This window comes from Protomyctophum parallelum (assembly GCF_964188405.1).
Source record: "Protomyctophum parallelum genome assembly, chromosome: 10".
NCBI lineage: Eukaryota > Metazoa > Chordata > Actinopteri > Myctophiformes > Myctophidae > Protomyctophum > Protomyctophum parallelum.
In genome coordinates this window covers 50,680,616-50,698,115 of record NC_139704.1, presented here as the reverse complement: position 1 = coordinate 50,698,115, position 17,500 = coordinate 50,680,616, and the positions used below count along the sequence as shown (strand labels likewise).

Sequence of the window (17,500 nt, the reverse complement as noted above, 5' to 3'; positions counted from 1 at the left end):
TATCTATCTATCTATCTATCTATCACCCAGGTGTGCCCGTTAACACTGTGGTGATTGCAGGTGCGTCTGTCCAGGTGTGTTCGTTAAAACACTGTGGTGATTGCAGGTGCGTCTGTCCAGGTGTTCATCGTTAACACTGTGGTGATTGCAGGTGCGGTGTTGGCCTCTAAAGGGGGAAGACATGAGCTGCGGGTCCATCCTTACCACAGGATGCTGACCTCAGCAGACAGAGGTTAGTCTGATGGCCACTCGCTGTTCTCAGAGGTTCCCCTAAAAAAACACATGTTTTAGTTTTTGAGTGGTGCAAACCACTCCTACAACCAGCTTGCAATGTCCTTGTACTTGTTTGTTTGTTTGTGTGTGTGTCTGTCTGTGTGAGCATGAGTATGTGACTTAATAATAGCAGTAGGGGGCGCCAGAAACAGTGAGAGGGGTAGTGACTCTAATGAGAGAGAGTGAGAGAGAGAGAGAGAGAGAGAGAGAGAGGAGGGGGGGGGGGGGGGGGGGGGGGGAATTGCACCACTCAGTTCACACGTGTGTGATTTTTTCTTTACACCAAGTCTCCCTCGGTTCCCACTGGAATGGAAAGGAACAGAGATGGATTTGGTCTAAAAAAAAAAGAATAGTAATAATGTGGTTGTTTTTTGGGGGATTTAAGTTTTGTTTTGTGAAAACACGTGTTTGCCTTTTTCACCGTGGTTGGTTGTTTGTTTCATACATGGTAAGGCCTTCCTGTCTCCATGACCTTACATGGTAAGGCCTTTCCTGTCTCCATGACCATACATGGTAAGGCCTTTCCTGTCTCCATGACCATACATGGTAAGGCCTTCCTGTCTCCATGACCATACATGGTAAGGCCTTTCCTGTCTCCATGACCATACATGGTAAGGCCTTCCTGTCTCCATGACCATACATGGTAAGGCCTTTCCTGTCTCCATGACCTTACATGGTAAGGCCTTTCCTGTCTCCATGACCATACATGGTAAGGCCTTTCCTGTCTCCATGACCATACATGGTAAGGCCTTTCCTGTCTCCATGACCATACATGGTAAGGCCTTCCTGTCTCCATGACCTTACATGGTAAGGCCTTCCTGTCTCCATGACCATACATGGTCGGGCCTTCCTGTCTCCATGACCACAACAGAGCCGCTTAGCTCCGCCCCCGCTCCGCCATTCTGAGGACTTCACATGGCTCTGCCGTGTCGTTGATGATGAATTGGCGATGAGCCGGCCCTTTACGCCATTCTGACCTGAGATCAGATTCATACGAGGTTTCCACTGGACACACACTGGTCTGATTAATCCATTCTGACCTGAGATCAGATTCATACCAGCTTTTCCACTGGACACACACTGGTCTGATTACGGATCTAAGAACACCATTTTTCTTTATTTTTTAGCCCCCACTGATAAACAAGAAGGTGATGATGATGATGATGATGATGATGATGATGATGATGATGATGATGATGATGATGATGATGATGTCAGCTTCAGTGTTTTTTTGTCCAGACGTATTTATTTGTTTTATTTGCAGTATTATTTTTTTGTGAGAAATCAGCCATGTTGATTATTTTTTTTCGTTCTTTTTTGTAATTGTTTTTGTGAAAGAACAAACTCACTCATAAGTGGGAGGTTTATAGCTTGTTCTTATTCCATTCCTATGGCAAACTGGATGTCGATGTCGAAAAATGAAATATGCGGTTCAGACAGACAGACAGACAGACAGACAGACAGGCAGGCAGGCAGGCAGGCAGGCAGGCAGACAGACAGACAGACAGACCATTCACCACTCCGCAGTACTCTTTCTGGAAGCAGAACAGACAGGCTGTTCATCTCCCACGCAGCAGAGTCAAAGAGCGACCCGGTCTCGCCCCGAACACGGATTGGCATTTCCCTACGTTCCATACATTTCCCTACATTCCGTACATTTCCCTACGTTCCATACATTTCCCTACGTTCCGTACATTTCCCTACATTCCGTACATTTCCCTACATTCCGTACATTTCCCTACGTTCCGTACATTTCCCTACGTTCCATACATTTCCCTACGTTCCGTACATTTCCCTACGTTCCATACATTTCCCTACATTCCGTACATTTCCCTACGTTCCATACATTTCCCTATACGTTCCGTACATTTCCCTACATTCCGTACAAAACCCAAAGTTCTGTACAGGAAGCACTGAAATCCTCCCCGTAGACTCACTGTGACGGAGGGGATGGGTCTCTACCCAACTGGAGACACGAGAGAGAGAGAGAGAGAGAGAGAGAGAGAGAGAGACAGAGAGAGAGAGACTCAGAGAGAGAGAGAGAGAGAGAGAGACGCCACAGAGCGAGCTGAAGCTAGTGAGTTGCCTTATCCAACGTTATACGAAGTTCGGTAGAGCCGATATGGACAGCATCGTAAATAACGTCAAACCAGATCTCACACCGAACACGCTGAAATAACACGGATTGGTAATTGCGTACGTACACACTGTATACTAGCGAAAGCCACGCCTCCGTCACGCTCAAAACGGCAGTAGGAAATAGCATGCATACAGTACGGAATGGCCAATCCGTGCAGGTATTTCACGGCGTTTGGGTGAGATTGGGCTGCAAAGAGAGAGAGAGAACCGTAGTGGAGGTGAGGATGAGGAGGTTCATTCCGTTCCTCATGGTGACACTCATCAGCCCTGAAGCCCTCGAGCCTTCTCTGAAGGGCCGGCTTCACACCGACAACCCAAACACCATGCAGGGCCAGACTGGAATAACACTAGATCTGATCTGATAATCAGACTACTTCTGATCTGATAATCAGACCACTTCTGATCTGATAATCAGACTACTTCTGATCTGATAATCAGACTGCTTCTGATCTGATAATCAGACTACTTCTGATCTGATAATCAGACTAGATCTGATCTGATAATCAGACTACTTCTGATCTGATAATCAGACTACTTCTGATCTGATAATCAGACTGCTTCTGATCTGATAATCAGACTACTTCTGATCTGATAATCAGACTGCTTCTGATCTGATAATCAGACTACTTCTGATCTGATAATCAGACTACTTCTGATCTGATAATCAGACTACTTCTGATCTGATAATCAGACTACTTCTGATCTGATAATCAGACTACTTCTGATCTGATAATCAGACTAATTGGATGTGGCCTGCAGTCTGGACCAGATCAAAGATCACCTTTATCTCAGTCTCTGGACCAGATCAAAGATCACCTTTATCTCAGTCTCTGAACCAGATCAAAGATCACCTTTATCTCCGTTAAACGTTGACCTCTGCGATATACAGGACGGACAGACTTATACTCCTCACCTCAAGTTGACCCAAAACTTAAAAAAAAAAATCACCTAAAACCATTAAAAGTCAATCAGGAAAAAATAAAACAGATATAATATTACATTTCTTTGAGAAATGACTATTTATACGAGTGGCTTAAATTACTAAGAGGTAAAACCTTAATACGTAAGTGAACAGACGACTAAGAAATGAATACTGTAGGTAACACTGACAAAACAATAATGATATCATTATATATATTAAAAACAAATCACAGATCTGATGAAATTGCACACAAACAAACAGGGCCGTTCGGCGGTCAGGAGGGAACACATGTCACATGTCTGTCACATGACACATGTCTGTCAGTTTGACGGGATGGAGAGAGAGAGAGAGTTTACGGCACAAATCTTATTTTGCACTGAGCGCTGTAGAGCGCCGACGTCCTGACGTCACTCGCTCATCCCCTGGTTCTAAAGTCACTGACGTCACTCGCTCATCCCCTGGTTCTAAAGTCCTGACGTCACTCGCCCATCCCCTGGTTCTAAAGTCCTGACGTCACTCGCTCATCCCCTGGTTCTAAAGTCCTGACGTCACTCGCTCATCCCCTGGTTCTAAAGTCCTGACGTCACTCGCTCATCCCCTGGTTCTAAAGTCCTGACGTCACTCGCTCATCCCCTGGTTCTAAAGTCCTGACGTCACTCGCTCATCCCCTGGTTCTAAAGTCCTGACGTCACTCGCCCATCCCCTGGTTCACGGTCCTGACGTCACTCGCTCATCCCCTGGTTCTAAAGTCCTGACGTCACTCGCCCATCCCCTGGTTCTAAAGTCCTGACGTCACTCGCCCATCCCCTGGTTCTAAAGTCACTGACGTCACTCGCTCATCCCCTGGTTCTAAAGTCCTGACGTCACTCGCCCATCCCCTGGTTCTAAAGTCCTGACGTCACTCGCTCATCCCCTGGTTCTAAAGTCCTGACGTCACTCGCCCATCCCCTGGTTCTAAAGTCCTGACGTCACTCGCTCATCCCCTGGTTCTAAAGTCACTGACGTCACTCGCTCATCCCCTGGTTCACGGTCCTGACGTCACTCGCTCATCCCCTGGTTCTAAAGTCCTGACGTCACTCGCTCATCCCCTGGTTCTAAAGTCCTGACGTCACTCGCTCATCCCCTGGTTCTAAAGTCCTGACGTCACTCGCCCATCCCCTGGTTCTAAAGTCCTGACGTCACTCGCTCATCCCCTGGTTCTAAAGTCCTGACGTCACTCGCTCATCCCCTGGTTCTAAAGTCCTGACGTCACTCGCTCATCCCCTGGTTCTAAAGTCCTGACGTCACTCGCCCATCCCCTGGTTCTAAAGTCCTGACGTCACTCGCTCATCCCCTGGTTCTAAAGTCCTGACGTCACTCGCTCATCCCCTGGTTCTAAAGTCCTGACGTCACTCGCCCATCCCCTGGTTCTAAAGTCCTGACGTCACTCGCCCATCCCCTGGTTCACGGAAGTAATTTCTCTATGGAGAATAACACGGGGTCGTCTTAAAATCGTCTCATATACTGTATAAAGAATTGTGGTCCAAAAAAAACCAAACTGTCTCTGCGTTATTGTCGGGGAGGTGTCTCTGTATCGTCAGTCACTCACAGTCACTCGTATACTACTACTTCTGGCGAAAATGTAACTAATTCAGTAGCAGTAACAATAGCCTTTTCTCTCAGTCAGTTGATTCTTCATATCCATATGAGTGAAACGGCCGGGATGACATGTTTAATTTTCAAACGCAGTTCTTATATGAGGCGATCTAAAATCTAAGATCCCCCCCATGGGGAAGAGAAGCCTTCCATGACCAGGAGGACAGACATGTTAGAAAAGAGAAGCCTTCCATGACCAGGAGGACAGACATCTTAGAAAAGAGAAGCCTTCCATGACCAGGAGGACAGACATGTTAGAGCAACCCCCTTCCATGACCAGGAGGGCAGACATGTTAAAGAAGAGAAGCCTCCTTCTGACTGGTTTCTCCTTCAGTGACAACTGACTGGTTTCTCCTTCAGTGACAACTGACTGGTTTCTCCTTCAGTGACAACTGACTGGTTTCTCCTTCAGTGGCAACTGACTGGTTTCTCCTTCAGTGACAACTGACTGGTTTCTCCTTCAGTGACAACTGACTGGTTTCTCCTTCAGTGACAACTGACTGGTTTCTCCTTCAGTGGCAACTGACTGGTTTCTCCTTCAGTGACAACTGACTGGTTTCTCCTTCAGTGACAACTGACTGGTTTCTCCTTCAGTGACAACTGACTGGTTTCTGCCTCCTTCCATGACCAGGAGGGCAGACATGTTAGAGAAGAGAAGCCTTCCGTGACCAGCAGAACAGACATGTTATAGCAGTGAAACCTTATTATACAAACGACACAAACCTCAGATGATGAAATGAAATGAATAAATAAATATAAATGTATTGTTTATATAAACGTTACGCTGCAGTCTTTTAACTGGACCACGGTGACCTTTTGACCCTCAGTGTTGTGTGAATGCAGTGGTTCTCAACCTGTGGGTTCCGGGGACCGCCCGGTGGGCCGGGGGGGCATGTTGAACAATGGGGTCCCACCTGCGGATTGGCCAAAAACACTTAACCCATTCCAAGCCATCCACGGGTTATCTCGTGGAAAGTTATTAATACCATCGTGGCGTTAGAGCGGACCGCCCAGCAGCTCACCTGCCGTGTTGAGCGGTCGGATCAGATGGGTGGACCCTGGACCAGGAAGAAGGTTGAGAACCACTTGATTTATGAGAAAAAAGAAAATCTATTCCACTTTTTTTTTTTGGTTTGTTTTTATGTTTTATTTACTGTAAAGCTTATTTTTTATTTTATGTTTTTATGTTGCAAAGAAAATAGTATTTACTTGTGGGCTTCTTGAAATGAAAAAAAAAAAATATATAAATATATATATGAAAAATATATCTAAAAGCAGGAATGTATTATGAAATGTCAGAATTTACTTTGTATTTAGCAAAGAAATAGCAAAAAGGGCGTGTAGCGTGCGCCGTTTGTAGGAAAGACCGATTATGCAGTTAGCATAGCAAGCTTTAGAAAAAAGATCTCCTATTTTTTGAATATTATGTTTAGGGCTTTCTATATACGATGTGACAGGACCACTTTCCAGTGTTTATATGCAACAACGACAAAATGCATTTTATATTCAGCGTCCTGTCTGTGTAGCTGTGTGCAGTCTGTTGTTGTTTTTTTGTTGTGTTATTTTTTTTAGGCTGAGGGCGTTAGCTTTAGCATGCTCACAGCGTCCACGCCGCGGCCCTGAGCACGCGGCTAGTAGCAGAGCTAGAGGTTATAGTTGCTTTGTTATGATGATGTGTTACAGCAAAGCATTTACGTTATGTTATGTTTGTTCTACATAGAGATGATTGTTTTCAAAAGGCAATAAAACTTCTATTGAGTAAAAAAGAAAAAAGAAGAAAAAAATCAACCAATGATTTTTGGACCCTAAACTATTTTCATTATTATTATTATTCATAATATTGTTATTATCTATTATGATTGTCTTTATCTCCTCTAAACTCATTCCTGCTTCAGTGACAACTAACTGGTTTCTCCTTCAGTGACAACTGACTGGTTTATCTTTATAACAACTGACTGGTTTCTCCTTCAGTGACAACTGACTGGTTTCTCCTTCAGTGACAACTGACTGGTTTCTCCTTCAGTGACAACTGACTGGTTTCTCCTTCAGTGACAACTGACTGGTTTCTCCTTCAGTGACAACTGACTGGTTTCTCCTTCAGTGACAACTGACTGGTTTCTCCTTCAGTGACAACTAACTGGTTTCTCCTTCAGTAACAACTAACTGGTTTCTCCTTCAGTAACAACTAACTGGTTTCTCCTTCAATAACAACTAACTGGTTTCTCCTTCAGTAACAACTGTCTGGTTTCTCCTTCAGTAACAACTAACTAACTAACATTCTGGTTCTCTTCGATCATCATTAACCCTATAAACCTTGACTGCTTCTTCTAACCCATGGGTCTCCTCGAGGGGGCCTTCTAAACGGACCCTTAGGGGTCGGTAACTCCCAGAGGGAACCCAATGGACCGCCACAGGGTCCATTTGGTTCCATTTGTGTGCTCTCAGAGTTACGCGGGTCCTTGAAATTAAACTAAAGTTTGACAAACCGGGTGTTTGGTCCGACGTACTAGTCCTACAGTCATGAATTCATCTTACCCCAAACCTAACCCTAAACCTAACCTCACCGGAAGCCACAGGTTAGTTTTAACCTGCCACAGTAGTTTTAACCTGCCACGGGTTAGTTTTAACCTGCCACAGGTTAGTTTTAACCTGCCACGGGTTGGTTTTAACCTGCCACAGGTTAGTTTTAACCTGCCACAGGTTAGTTTTAACCTGCCACTGGTTAGTTTTAACCTGCCACTGGTTAGTTTTAACCTGCCACTGGTTAGTTTTAACCTGCCACTGGTTAGTTTTAACCTGCCACTGGTTAGTTTTAACCTGCCACTGGTTAGTTTTAACCTGCCACGGGTTGGTTTTAACCTGCCACGGGTTGGTTTTAACCTGCCACGGGTTAGTTTTAACCTGCCACGGGTTAGTTTTAACCTGCCACGGGTTGGTTTTAACCTGCCACGGGTTGGTTTTAACCTGCCAAGGGTTGGTTTTAACCTGCCACAGGTTGGTTTTAACCTGCCACGGGTTGGTTTTAACCTGCCACGGGTTAGTTTTAACCTGCCACGGGTTAGTTTTAACCTGCCACGGGTTAGTTTTAACCTGCCACGGGTTAGTTTTAACCTGCCACGGGTTAGTTTTAACCTGCCACGGGTTAGTTTTAACCTGCCACGGGTTAGTTTTAACCTGCCACGGGTTAGTTTTAACCTGCCACGGGTTAGTTTTAACCTGCCACGGGTTAGTTTTAACCTGCCACGGGTTAGTTTTAACCTGCCACGGGTTAGTTTTAACCGGCCACTCATGTCGGGAGCGACCGTGTTTTGGAACTAATGCCTGTCGGGTTGTTCGTACGTCTAACCGACGTCTAACATCGCGACAAACCGCCTCAGTTCAGCTGAGCTCATAAGTGGGCGGGGCAGGGTGGGCGGGGCAAACCTGTGATTGGCTGATCGGGGAATCTCTCTGTCATTGAATGAATGCCATGCTGATGTCATCACCGAACTAATCTCTTTTCCTTTCCTTTCCTTTCCTCTCTCCTCTCCTTCATTCCTCTCCTCGTTTCCTAACCTCACCAAGCCTCCACCGGCCACTAACACCTGACCTCTGACCTCCTCCTCCTCACCCAATGACGAGCCTCCAAATGCCATCCACTTCCTGCTGGCAATCCATCTACTTCCTGCTGGTCATTCTTCTTCTTCTCTTCTTCTGTGGTTCCAATAAAACGACACGGAATAATGAACCTTCGCACGCACGCACGCACGCACGCACGCACGCACGCACGCACGCACGCACGCATGCATGCACGCACGCACGCACGCACGCACGCACGCACGCACGCACACAGCATGTGGTCCAGACTCCAGGCTGACCTTCTCTTACTGTTGCCACGACGACAGAGCTGACTCTGAATGTTTGACAAGGTGTGGTCCGCGGACCCCTGGGGGTCCCTGACGGGCTTCCAGGGTGGTCCGCGGACCCCTGGGGGTCCCTGAGGGGTGGTCCCGGAGCGGGGACCCCCAGGCCAACCGGGGGGAGGGGGAGGGGCGTCCAAAACTGTTACTTTACAGGATTCTAATTGTGTGTGTGTGTGTGTGTGTGTGTGTGTGTGTGTGTGTGTGTGTGTGTGTGTGTGTGTGTGTGTGTGTGTGTGTGTGTGTGTGTGTGTGTGCATGCATGCGCGTCCGTCCATGTACGTGCTTGTGTGTGTGCTTGCGTGCGCATTTGTGCATTTGTGCCTTAGAGTATATATGAATAGAGACGGCACCCAGGAGGAAATGGACATAGTGGCCGAATTTGGTATTGCAGCGCTGGGCCAAACTCAATCATGTTTTGGCCCAGTTCATCGTCATGAACGTGCAATGATATGATGATAGTGATAGTCAACAGACCAGCGCGTTCATGACGACACGTGAACGCTGTTTCATAGTGAACACTGTTTCATACGTGAACGCTGTTTCATACGTGAACGCTGTTTCATAGTGAACACTGTTTCATAGTGAACACTGTTTCATACGTGAACGCTGTTTCATACGTGAACACTGTTTCATAGTGAACACTGTTTCATAGTGAACACTGTTTCATACGTGAACGCTGTTTCATACGTGAACACTGTTTCATAGTGAACACTGTTTCATAGTGAACACTGTTTCATACGTGAACGCTGTTTCATACGTGAACGCTGTTTCATAGTGAACACTGTTTCATAGTGAACACTGTTTCATACGTGAACACTGTTTCATACGTGAACGCTGTTTCATACGTGAACACTGTTTCATAGTGAACACTGTTTCATAGTGAACGCTGTTTCATAGTGAACACTGTTTCATACGTGAACACTGTTTCATAGTGAACACTGTTTCATACGTGAACACTGTTTCATAGTGAACACTGTTTCATACGTGAACACTGTTTCATACGTGAACGCTGTTTCATACGTGAACACTGTTTCATACGTGAACACTGTTTCATACGTGAACGCTGTTTCATACGTGAACGCTGTTTCATACGTGAACACTGTTTCATACGTGAACGCTGTTTCATACGTGAACGCTGTTTCATAGTGAACACTGTTTCATAGTGAACACTGTTTCATACGTGAACGCTGTTTCATAGTGAACACTGTTTCATAGTGAACACTGTTTCATACGTGAACGCTGTTTCATACGTGAACGCTGTTTCATACGTGAACACTGTTTCATACGTGAACACTGTTTCATACGTGAACGCTGTTTCATACGTGAACGCTGTTTCATACGTGAACACTGTTTCATACGTGAACGCTGTTTCATACGTGAACGCTGTTTCATAGTGAACACTGTTTCATAGTGAACACTGTTTCATACGTGAACGCTGTTTCATACGTGAACACTGTTTCATAGTGAACACTGTTTCATACGTGAACGCTGTTTCATAGTGAACACTGTTTCATACGTGAACGCTGTTTCATGCGTGAACGCTGTTTCATACGTGAACACTGTTTCATACGTGAACGCTGTTTCATACGTGAACACTGTTTCATACGTGAACACTGTTTCATAGTGAACACTGTTTCATACGTGAACACTGTTTCATAGTGAACACTGTTTCATACGTGAACGCTGTTTCATAGTGAACACTGTTTCATAGTGAACACTGTTTCATAGTGAACACTGTTTCATACGTGAACACTGTTTCATACGTGAACGCTGTTTCATAGTGAACACTGTTTCATAGTGAACACTTTTTCATACGTGAACACTGTTTCATACGTGAACACTGTTTCATAGTGAACGCTGTTTCATACGTGAACACTGTTTCATACGTGAACACTGTTTCATACGTGAACACTGTTTCATAGTGAACGCTGTTTCATACGTGAACACTGTTTCATACGTGAACACTGTTTCATACGTGAACACTGTTTCATACGTGAACACTGTTTCATAGTGAACGCTGTTTCATAGTGAACACTGTTTCATACGTGAACGCGTGCAATGATAGTCAACGGCAGCGCGTTCATGTATTTGGGTCCAATCCATCCCAGAATGCACTCTGTTCCTACCTGGAAGGAGGAGTGAAATCGCCTCATGCGCTTTAGAGAAACTTAATGCAAGTGGATGGGAGGAGAACTCGGGTGCCGTCTCTATTCATATATACTCTAAGGTTTGTGCGTGCGTGCGTGCGTGCGTGCGTGCGTGCGTGCGTGCGTGCGTGCGTGCGTGCGTGCGTGCGTGCGTGCGTGCGTGCGTGCGTGCGTGCGGGCGTGCGTCGCAGAGGATCTTAAAGCCATGTTGTCCTCTCTGCTGAACAGACACTGTTAACCATTTCTGTACATTTGTACACAGAAATAGACCATCTTTTTTATTCCCTGTGTGTAAATAGACCGTCTCACTTTCTCACATGCTCAAAATGTGTTGCGTTGCAAAGTGCCGGTGGCCTATTCTCTCCGAATGTTGGCCTATTTTGTAATGCCTTGTAGCCTACTGATGTGTACAGAAATGAGTGATTGCCTTCCTTTTGTTACAATACGGACCAGCACTTTTTTAAATTTATTTATTTTGCCGTAATCTGATGTTATTTTATCCAAAACCCAGTGATGGAAGCAAAAAAATAATAATATTCCTTCCGTAACGCAGCGGAGCTCAGAGGATACGCGCTATAAGTCATAGAGGCTCGTTCATCCATCCATCCATCTTCAACCGCTTATCCGTAGTCGGGTCGCTCCACCAGAGAGCTCCGGACTTCCCTCTCCAGAGCAACATATAGTGACGCTACTCAGATTAGTTTGGGTCACTCGTGCCTGATGAAGGTCAGAGTGACCGAGACGTAAGTGAAGACAGCAGGCGATATGTCGCTTGTTGTGAGCTTGAACATTATTTCTTATGCCCTCACCCGCCTGCACTGCGTGAAAAGCATGTAATACGGATGTTTATGTTACAGGAAACTCCCGTTCAACATTCCAACAAACTCCCGTAAACTCCCGAATTGTACCGTCACGCCTTTATATTACCGTATATTAACTGTATATTACCGTATATTAACTGTATATGCTGCTGAACTGGAGGTTTACGGGCAAAATACAGTGCCCAAAATTCACCCTTCGTCAGCCTTCTGATTGGTCCCTGACTGACCAACCAGCAGGCTCTTTGTGCCTTGTTCCGCCTCGGTTCCGCCTTGTTTATGTTGAATTTTGCTAAAACATAATCTTTGGAAAAAAGAAACTATAAATCACCATGATATATGCCCTCAAATCACCATGATATATGCCCTCAAATCACCATGATATATGCCCTCAAATCACCATGCTTAAAGGGACACTTCACCCTTTTTGCAAAAAAATATATGTTAATGACGTTTAGAAGCTTTAGATCACTTTCCTGGGGGTATTTATGTGTGTAATATGTGGTTTTAGTTATTTTAGATTGTAGCAGTGAGCCTGTTGTCTCTGATGTCATGGACACTGGTCTCACTACCTTCCTGGACTACAATTCCCATAATTCTTTGGTGCACTGCTCCTCCTTGTGGATAGGGGGAGAGCTGTCTTACTGAGACAACATGTAGTCCAGGAAGGAAGTGAGCCCAGTGTCCATGACATCAGAGACAACAGGCTCACTGCTACAATCTAAAATATCTAAAACCACATATTACACACACAAAGATCTCCAGGAAAGTGTTCTAAAGCTTCTAAACGCCATTAACATATATTTTTTTGCAAAAAGGGTGAAGTGTCCCTTTAAGTTTAAAATAAGAATTGAACGCACAGAATATCAATACGAAGCAACTGGAAAACATGTTATTTCATTAAGGTAGTGGATGAGGAGAGAGAGAGAGGGGATTTTTGTCCAACCACGAAACGACGGCAACCAATGGGTGCGAAGAGGGTCGGGACAATGGGCGGGACTTGACAAAGGGTGAATTGCCCGTTAACTCACGCAGTGCCGACCACGACATATTAAAGGACCACTTCACCACTCTTTTCTACTCAGTCTCTGTCTCATAGGAGGGCTGTGGGCAGTTCAGAAACCGTCTTCCAGTGACATCATCGATGGGGAATACAAAGCTAATTAAAACTGCAGGCTTTCTAGTCCTGAAAAGTTGCAATGTGAAAATGGAAGCCATCGTTCTCACGATAATGAAAATCTAAACATTTTTGTAAAAACAAATCTTGTTTAAAAAATTATCTGCCTAATGATGATGTCACTGGAAGACGGTTTCTAAACTGCCCACAGCCCTCCTATGAGACACAGACTGAGTAGAAAAAAATCGTGCCATTTTATCATGATTATTAGTGAGGACCTGTTATATGAAGATAGGTTGAAAAGTGGTGAAGTGGTCCTTTAATCAGATATGTCTGTGGCCAAACACATATACACAATTCGGAGGTAAATGTTTATTGGAACATCAGGATATCAACGTTTCCTCGAAACCAGTGTTGTTTTTGGCAGCAAATTTCTATTTTAGTTTTAGTCATAGTCTCTTGAATAGTTTTCACTTAGTTTTAGTCACATTTTAGTCACCTGGAATGTTCTAGTGTTTAGTCTAGTTTTAGTCGACTAAATGTCATACGATTTTAGTCGACTAAATCTACAGTTGATTTAGTCGACTAAAATGTGTTTTGACAGGCCTTGATGTCGTTGTAATGACATATTTTACACGCTGCGACGCGTTGCAAGATTGTATATCTGCTATTTTCAGCATGCAACCCAGCATAAAACTGGATCTCTTATCCACTAGTCCCTTCCTAACATTTTAGTCTAGTTTTTATTTGTTGACGAAATTGTCAGCATATTTAGTCTTAGTTTTAGTCATCATAGATTCGTTTTTATTTAGTTTTTATTTAGTTTTAGTCAGTGGAAAATGGTAGTCGACAAACATTTTTCGTCTTAGTTTTAATCGACGAAAACAACACTGCTCGAAACGTTGTCATCCTGATCACACTACAATCTTGCTTCTGAAGAAGGGCGGTCGCCGGCTGTGCCTCCTTTTTTCCTACGCTCACGCCCACGCCCCTCCAACCTGAAGGGTGGCGTGAACAGTAGTGTTTTTTTTGATTGATGCCCAGACTATACAACCACGCCGCCGCCTTTTCTGAAGATGCGAGTAAAGGCCCGGGTGCAGCGCACGCTTTGCGACCAGCAGCAAATAACTTTGGTCTGATCGTTTCAAGGCTTATTATGACCTGCTGTAAAACCTTTTGCCCTTATTCGGGGACACTAATAAACAACCTTGAACCTTGAAACCTTATGTTTCAATGAAGTTTCCTGGGAGCTGAGACACAGCGAGCGGACGGACTGCCTTCCCTTTGACCTATTTCTGTCTTTTCTTATGTGCATAGGCCTACTACTTCCCTTTGGACTACGATAAGACAGATAAAACGATAAGACTTTGATCTCAACAGTGTGACCGGCGCCTCCGAATGCACCGATCAGGAGATACTTTAATATGTCTGATGACGATAGTGATGTCATCACCGCAGTAGATGGACTGACCAACCGAATGCCTTTGACGAAACTATTGTGACGACTTTATAGTACTGTATTTTCATATCTTCTTTTATACTGTAAGTGTGTTTAAAGTGACCTGAGCTCCATAAAGGATATTATTATTATTACACAAACCGTCCTGCTGTGTGTGTTATTATTGGTGTGTCCTTCTGTACCAAGGTTGATTAAGGCAGTGTCGGAGATTTGTATTAAGTTCATCAACATTGCAACAGAAACGCATACTACTGTACAAAAAAAACAATGTGGTAAATGGTGCATTTATAGAATAAATGACAGTGCATTTATAGAATATCATTGGGCCCGCCCGCGCAAAATGCAAGTTTTGTGGATTTTCCACAGATATTTCGCAGCTAGATTTCAAGGCATAACACACTGTGTTATGCAAAACACAGCAACTGCAAAGCCATGCAGCCATAATGGTGCCGTGTCATTAGTCAGAAGGTTCATTGTTTCGAAATTACTATCCCTATCTCTAACCCTAACCTAAACCTAACCGCATGCACGGGAGCAAACCTAAACCTAACCGCAAGCACGGGAGCAGTGCATGTTCGGACTAACGGGACTTCGGATCTATGGGTAGTTCCCGCCATCCTTACCTGAATGGGATGTGTGCTCTAGTTAACACCGCGAACGCCCGCGGTTATTTAATCCATTCAATCAGAGCGCCCAGCGATTTATAGCAGCGGAGGACATTTAGCGACGGACCGGATGTTGTCCCGGATGTGGCTGAAGCAGCTAAATGTAGCCAAAACACTCTCGATGCGATCGACAACAACGGGAGGTACGATTAATAACGCGACTATAGCGAGGGGACCGCGGCGGGCCGTCTGACATCATCTTTTCTTAGAATTAGATCAAGAGTTATTCACGTTTTAAGGTGTTCCATCTGGTGCGCTAAAATGGGGGGGGGGGAACATTTTCGATTTCGACGTCCCACCGGAAAATAACATATAGAATGTTACGCAACGGACGCTCCCAGCTAGCCTGCACGGGGAGCGATGCGATGCGATCGGTTTTTATATCAATAAATCTCAGTCCTTTTGATCAATCTCCGATCAATCTGAGGTCGTGCTGTTTTCGTCGACTAAAACTATGAGAAAAAGCATCAGTCGACTACCTTTTTTCACAGACTAAATGGAAACTAAATAAAAACTAAGCTATGAATAAATATATTGACAATCTCGTCAACGAATACAAACTAGAGACTAAAATGTTAGGAAGGGACTAGTGGACAAGAGATCCAGTATAAGTCATTTTACACTTGATTGCATGCTGAAAATAGCCGATCTACAAGCGTTGCGACGCGTTGTGAGCTTTTTTAGGAGATCGGCTATTTTCAGCAAGTGTAAAATCAGCCATTACGACGGCATCCAAAATGAGGCAGACAGACGGATGATTGATCCAACAGATCAGAAGTCACTGGAACTTATCTGACCTCAATTAGAGAGCGAGATGGAGACTGTGTGTGTGTGCGTGTGTGTGCGTGTGTGTGTGTGTGTGTGCGTGTGTGTGTGCGTGTGTGCGTCGGGGGCGGGGGTGGTGGGGGGTGGGGTGGGTTAATGAGGAGGCAAGTGGTCCTCGGGGAGGGGGCGGGGCAGTGGGAGGAGTCAGAAGGAGCGCTGCGTTAGCAGGAGGTGTGGAAGAAGAGCCGACACTGAAGAGACCTGAGGGAGCACTTTATACCTCTCCTCTCCTCTCCTCTCCTCTCCTCTCCTCTCCTCTCCTCTCCTCTCCTCTCCTCTCCATTCAGATCATTTTTGATGGCAGGTGCATTTCATTGCATGTTACCTCACTGGCGTCAGTCAGTCAGTCTCTCTCTCTCTGTCTCTAACACACACACACACACACACACACACGCGCGCGCATGCGGCACACACACACACACACACACACACACACACACACACACATGCACACACACAGGGTTTTGGGTGTCCAGGGTTCTATAATGTGTCGCCATCACAGAATGGATCGATACTGGAAGTATTAACGTTCTGGTAAGTGGTTTTACCTGAGATGGGAGGGGAGGGGAGGGGAAGGGAGGGGAGGGGAGGGGAGGGGAAGGGAGGGGAGAGGAGAGGAGAGGAGAGGAGAGGAGAGGAGAGGAGAGGAGAGGAGGGGAGGGGAGGGGAGGGGAGGGGAGGGGAGGGGAGGGGAGGGGAGGGGAGGGGAAGGGAGGGGAGAGGAGAGGAGAGGAGAGGAGAGGAGAGGAGGGGAGGGGAGGGGAGGGGAGGGGAGGGGAGGGGAGGGGAGGGGAGGGGAGGGGAGGGGAGGGGAGGGGAGGGGAGGGGAGGGGAGGGGAGGGGAGAGGAGGGGAGGGGAGGGGAGGGGAATAATTTATCATCTGACACTTTGAAATAAATGGATGGATGAATGGATGAATGGATGAATAAATGGATGGATGAATGAATGAGAGCGGATATACCAAAGGTTCTTGGCTGTATGTTGGGGGGGGGGGGGGGGGGGGCAAACAACCATTTAAACCTCTTTTGTGGGGCTTGAGCTGAAAGATTGGGAACCACTGACTTAAAGAGTTTTTTTCTCCAGTTTTTCATGTGTCTATGAGGTGACAGTACTTCATTAGACACCCTGGAGTTGTTTTTAATGCAATGGTGTATTAACTTTGTATTTAGGGTTTCTTCCTGGACAGTTGGTAGTGCTGTCGCCTCACAGCTAGAAGGTCCTGGGTTCGATTCCCGCTCGGGACGCTGTGGGTGCTGGCGGCGTGTTTCCTCCTCCGCGTCATCAGTGCCCATACCCGAGGCGGGGTTGGCGAAAGGGCCTTTCTGTGTGGAGTTTGCATGTTCTCCCCGTGTCCCCTAGGGTAGGTACCCTCACAAAAACATGCAGTAATCCTGGTCTCTAAACTGCCTCCCCCTGGCCAGCCGGGGCGCCTGATGGAGGGGAAAGGAACTGGTCTCTAAACTGCCTTCCCCTGGCCAGCCGGGGCGCCTGATGGAGGGGAAAGGAACTGGTCTCTAAACTGCCTCCCCCTGGCCAGCCGGGGCGCCTGATGGAGGGAAAGGAACTGGTCTCTAAACTGCCTCCCCCTGGCCAGCCG

General features: G+C 45.9%; 1 protein-coding gene across 1 annotated transcript in view; it reads right to left on the bottom strand.

The window, feature by feature from the left end:
- Positions 1-16,046: 16,046 nt before the first annotated feature.
- Positions 16,047-17,500, bottom strand: part of qkib (QKI, KH domain containing, RNA binding b) — a gene marked incomplete at its 3' end in the record, with an annotated part of 52,700 nt that continues 51,246 nt past the window's right edge. The window contains exon 4 of the mRNA XM_083775103.1: positions 16,047-16,058. Coding sequence (XP_083631229.1) covers positions 16,047-16,058 — 12 coding nt within the window. The remainder of the gene's footprint in view (positions 16,059-17,500) is intronic.